This window comes from Limulus polyphemus, unplaced genomic scaffold (genome assembly GCF_000517525.1).
Source record: "Limulus polyphemus unplaced genomic scaffold, Limulus_polyphemus-2.1.2 Scaffold378, whole genome shotgun sequence".
NCBI classification, from domain to species: Eukaryota; Metazoa; Arthropoda; class Merostomata; order Xiphosura; family Limulidae; genus Limulus; species Limulus polyphemus.
This window is the reverse complement of record NW_013665988.1, coordinates 193203-199000: the sequence shown is the minus strand read 5'-3', so window position 1 is coordinate 199000 and position 5798 is coordinate 193203. Positions and strand designations below refer to the sequence as shown.

The window sequence follows — 5798 nt, the reverse complement described above, 5'->3', positions numbered from 1 at the left end:
CAACTATGTGTCCTCATTCATCCTGATTTTTTGTGTGAAATCTACATCTTTTAGTCTCAAAACTTCATGTTGTTGTCTTTATTTTATGTATTGCATTATGATGTTTTGTGAAAAATCTGTACATGATGGAGAAAAAATGGATATAATTTTCTGAATCAGCATACAGGAGTTACTGTAAAATATGTAAAAATTTCAAGACAATAAAACCATCGCAGGCCTGTGTAATTATTGATTGGTGGTCTTTTTGTTGAGAGTGTATTCTTTATAGATAAGTAAGTTTTAATGGTCAAGTCAAAAATACATGATTTGTTGTTTTTTTTACTCTAACATAAAGTTCTTATTATATTACTGAATAACCATTACATATAGGAACTTTTCAACAGGGTAAATGTACTATAATTTCTTATTTGGTATTTGCCACAGGAGTTTAACTTAGGTTTCATTAATTGAAAATAAAAAAAAAGTTGTTAGTGATAAGTAAAGCAATAAACAATATTGTTTTGCACATCACATACTTTGATCACCAGTAATTATCCCATGTTTGCTTAAAAAAATCATTGGAGTAGGATGGTGAGTGCTATCAATATATTTTTTACTACTGTGGCCACCTTATTCTTTGACCACTTTATGGCATTTTCCAGAAAAGGTTACTTTGTGTTATTTTATCTGAAAAAGTTAGTGTTAAAATAAATCTATAGAAATAGATTGGTAAATAAGTCTAAGTAACTATTTAGAACCATAAAAAAAATTATATTGAATCAACACCAACAATATAAATTGAGCATTCCTTCATATAAGATCTGTGTGAGTGACAAGATATAGTATTGAACTTTACTTGTGGATATAGAAACATACATTATTTTCTGAATGTACAGCATCATCTAGGTAAAAACATTTTTTTTTTTTTATAAACAATAAAAACCCTATAGCCCAAGTGCTTTCGAAAGGTGAACCTTTCTTCTTCAGGGGCAAACTGAGATTTTTTTTTTCTTGTACAGAATATCTTGGAAAAAAGTTGGAAGAGTATGTTTCCAAACTGGAAGTTCCTGTTAAAGTAAGTCTTTTATGCTGAGAACATAATGTAAAATGTGTTAAGATAAACGTTTCTTTTAAAAAAAAAAAACCTCAGTGTTTAATAGGTAATTATAGTAAATAAATATAAACTAATCTGCTTGTTGTTTACTGCTTTTAAATGCCTTATTAGCATGTGCTTGTTTGAAAGACATCTTTTTATTTATCATCTGTCTTTAGGAGAAACTAAAACAAGCTATGTTTTGAGTCAAATACCATATGTCAGTAGAAAAGATAAATACTGAGACTGAGTGGGATTTAGACCTGTGACTGTTTGCTGGATAGATACTTTAGCCAACCAAACTACTGCTTTCCATATGTTCAAGTCTTAGTTTTTACTTTATTTTTTTTTTATTAAGTAACAGTATTTTCAGGAGTTAAGAGCTATTCCAATCCGTTTATAAACCCGAGTATCTGCTGATTACACATTTTTAATTGTAAATGCCTATAAATGTTTCTAGGTATAGGAAGCTGAGGTGCAACTGAATTACATGACTGAGTTTTTCATCACTATCTTTAAAAGTAGTTAAATGAGTTTTAAATAAATGAAAATTGCATGATTGATTCATGTGTTGTTTTAATTTTTAATCTTAGAAATACCATACGTCATATATTTTAAATTTGTTAGTCTGTAATACAACTAGACAATCAAAAAGGATGAAATTTTGCCAAAATTATGATGCTTATAAAGGAAGATGTTTTCAAAATTATCTGAATAAAATAGTACAAATAAGTGACCGTACAAAGAATTTAATGTTTGTAAATTAATTAACCTTAAGTCATATATGAGCTATATTTGTGAGTAATGTAGAAGAAAGCTAATCTTTTTTTTTAATATACATTTTCTCAAACAGTATCATCATTGCCAGTTGCATCATCCAGTAAACTATGATATTTCCTTCATCCCTACATAAACAGCTCCCTCTTGTGTAAACCAGTAGTTTTGTTTTAGTGGTTATCACTTTTGGTTTTGCTTGTTTGTTCTGAAAAGCTGCTACACAGTGGCTATTTATCCATAATTTTAAACATATAGACAAGAGGAAAGGTAGTTATTCAATAGTACCCATCACTAACTCTTGAGTTAGTCAAATTCCATTACTTGATTATACTATTACACTTGTAATGTATCCTTTGCCACAAAGAATAGAACACAGTTTAGAAAATAGGACACACACACCATGGGCCCTCAGATTCACAGTCCAACACATCATTCTTGATACTTTCATCAACACTGCATAAACTGACTTAGAAACAGAAAACCAGTTCTATGCTAAATTAAATTTCTGGTAATGTAGTGTTTGGTTATTTATTTCTCTATAGGTTCTTCGAACTGGTAGAAGGTCGGGGCTTATAAGAGCACGACTTCAAGGGGCATCTGAGACAAAAGGTCAAGTTATCACATTTTTAGATGCCCATTGTGAATGTACTACAGGTTGGCTTGAGCCACTATTATCCAGAATTGCTGAGGACAGGTAAATGTTTTTATTTTATCAGTTATTTTTGACTGTATGTGTGCTAATTCTGGTGTTAATAAAGGAATTTCCAAAACCTACAATAGAAACTGTTGAATTGTTTTAACATTTATTGAAAAATAATATAAAAAAACAATCGTGTATATTTTCATAATACACAATGGTAGGCATCTAGTTATCATCTTCCTAACTAAGAGCGGCCTTTGGACAATGTTGTATTACATTAAATTTAAGTAGTATCTTATTAAAATCAGTTAATATCTGTTAACATATGCAAAATTTATCATTATGTAAAAAAGATTATTTACCATGTCCTGGGTGCAAAAGGATACTGTTTTGGTAGGCCCGGCATGGCCAGGTGGTTAGGGAGCTCGACTCGTAATCTGCGGGTCGTGAGTCGAATCCCCATCGCACCAAACATGCTCGCCTTTTCAGCCGTGGTGGCGTTATAATGTGACGGTCAATCCCACTATTCGTTGGTAAAAGAGTAGCCCAAGAGTTGGCGGTGGGTGGTGATGACTAGCTGCCTTCCCTCTAGTCTTACACTGCTAAATTAGGGATGGCTAGCACAGATAGCCCTTGTGTAGCTTTGCGCGAAATACAAAACAAACTGTTTTGGTAATTTAACACTAGTTAATTATACATTATTTGCTTTATTTGATGAATTTAGAATTTTCTTTGAATTTATAGAAAACATTTTATAATGAAATACAAGAGGAGAGAGTTTGAAAATTTATTTCAAATTATGAGAATCGAAAAAGAGATGTTTTTTACGGCCTAAGATAAATCTAAATAACAAAATCAAAACTTTCAGAACTTCAATAATCTTACAGTCCTTCTAAATCGTGAAAAAGTTTACAATGTTCATTTTATTTTTCAAACCAGTTATAAATCTTAAACCATGTCTTCACAAGTTCTACTGTTGAGGCCAAGTGGTAAGGGTGCTTGACTCGCAATTTGAGGGTTGCAGGTTCAAATCACCATCCCACCAAACATGCTCGCCCTTTCAGCCATGGGGGCATTATAATGTGGTCAATCCCACTATTCGTTGGTAATAGAGTAGCCCAAAAATTGGAGGTGAGTGATGATGACTCTAGTCTTTCACTGCTACATTAGGGACAACTAGCACAGATAACTCTTGTGTAGCTTTGTACAAAATTCAAAAAACAAGCTAATAAATCTACTGTTTACAACTAGGATTAATCAATTAAAAGTACACATCATGTAAAGGAGTCTTTCTTGTGCTTTGTTTTATGCCTTGAAGCACTGTACTGTGTAATATCAGCCAACTGTGAACAAAATAAGACAGGGATAGTTACTACTTGTATATATATTGTGGTCTATTTTTACAAAAACAAGTGTGGAAAATTTTGGTTCAAAAACATTAATAGCTTTTGTGAAACATTCAGATTATAATCACAGTTATATGATGAAACAGGGTATTATAAATGGCAGTAATTGTGAATGGTACCTTATTGAGAAATGCTAAATCAAGTTTTGCAATATATAATATGTTGGCAGTTTTATTGGTTATGAGTGAGATCAGTCCTTTGATAAAAAATGTTTTGTTGGAAGAAGCATATTTTGTGCATTGTTTTATACCACAAGAGGCAAAAGAACAGTAAGAAAGAGCCAATAATTTTTACCACATGCAAAATCTAAATTAACTTTTTATTTCTTCTCTCAAACAGGAGCAGAGTAGTATGTCCAATAATTGATGTTATTAGTGATGAAACATTTGAGTACGTTTCAGCATCGGACATGACATGGGGTGGCTTTAACTGGAAGCTCAACTTTCGTTGGTACCGAGTTCCCCAACGGGAAGTTGACCGCCGACAAGGTGACAGAACACAACCTCTCCGGTAAAGTATATTTCAGCATGTGTATGTGCCTGTAAAGGTGTAATCATCATGTGAATTGTTTATTTTGTATTATGTAAATGATAAAACTTTTAGCCTGATGTTTTACCATTGCTGCTGCATTCATGTAGTTATTTTCATAGTTAAGGTAAAGATTATTTTATTGTGGAAAAAAACACTTTAACTTTTTTGCAATAGGTTTATTCACCTTTAAAACTACAGAAAACCATTTTTCTTGAATATTATGCTTATTGCTGTGTTCTACTCACAGGTTAAGATTTTCTTGTCGATATATAATTAAATGCACAACTTCAGTCTCTATAGACTGATGTTAATCATGAATTAAAAGTGTAAAATAGCTGTTTATCATTTATTTAGTGAAATTGGTGTGATATATATATAAAAAAAAAAAAAAACATACGAGGACATTGTCATTATTCAAAGTATTTACTGGAGTTTAAGCCATCAAAAGCCTTCTTCACGTATTTAAAGTGAGAATTAACATTTGGTTTTATGATCTGTCTTATAATGAAGTGTCTTAGTATTTATACTTTTTATTTTGCATAGAGTTGAATATGTTTTATTAAAATGATTTTGAATATACAAATTGGCATATTATATTGACAACTACAGTCAATATAAAGTCACAATGGAATGGCATGTATTAGAACTACGTTTTACATTGCTTGGCATTTCATAAGTAGTGTGTGGACACCAAATATTTATTCCTTTTGACAAGGGTGGGTAACAGCCCTTTCCAATACAAAATATTCATACATTTAGATCATAAAGATGTCTTCAGATCAGGGATTTATAAATTCCAATATGGAGATGTTCCTTATACTTAATGGCATTGGAGAACAAAAGAATATATATCAACCTGGGGCACAGGAACTTTTCAGAAAGAGACCTGCAACAAGTTTTACCCTAGCCATGGTAAGAATGTAACAGGTGAGAATCCACAAACACAAAAGGGCACTGGCAAAAGCATTCCACCTATCCAACATAATAAAGAAAGATCTCCATCTGGAAAGTAAATCAAGTCATGTGTACAGAAATCACTTCCAGCTCATTTCTGTTCAACTGTCGCACACCTCAAGCAGCTGGAGAATAAAACAGATATTCTTGATATGCCATTTGAAGACATACCGGTCAAGTTGCCAGATGCAGAGCATATATCATTTTGTGTGATTGGATTATTGAAACAGGCACCCAGAAACCATTGTCATAGTACGAGGCCTGTGAGAAAAGTATCCGACCTTTATCCGGGGAGTAAAAACTGGCATACCTGGAGTGTTGGAAACCTAATCACCCTCAAAGTAGTCTCCTTGGGACTCCACACACTTCTCCCAGCGGTGCCGCCATTGTTGGAAGCATTCCGAGAAAGCTTCTTTCG

General features: G+C 32.5%; 1 protein-coding gene across 3 annotated transcripts in view; it reads left to right on the top strand.

Annotated features, from left to right (window-relative positions):
- Positions 1 to 5798, top strand: part of LOC106457827 (polypeptide N-acetylgalactosaminyltransferase 13-like) — a 54029-nt gene that overhangs the window by 30490 nt on the left and 17741 nt on the right. For all 3 annotated transcript variants that reach the window (XM_013917277.2, XM_022383869.1, XM_022383870.1), the window contains exons 5-7: positions 999 to 1054; positions 2392 to 2543; positions 4235 to 4405. In XM_013917277.2, the coding sequence (XP_013772731.1) occupies positions 999 to 1054; positions 2392 to 2543; positions 4235 to 4405 (379 nt within the window). The remainder of the gene's footprint in view (positions 1 to 998; positions 1055 to 2391; positions 2544 to 4234; positions 4406 to 5798) is intronic.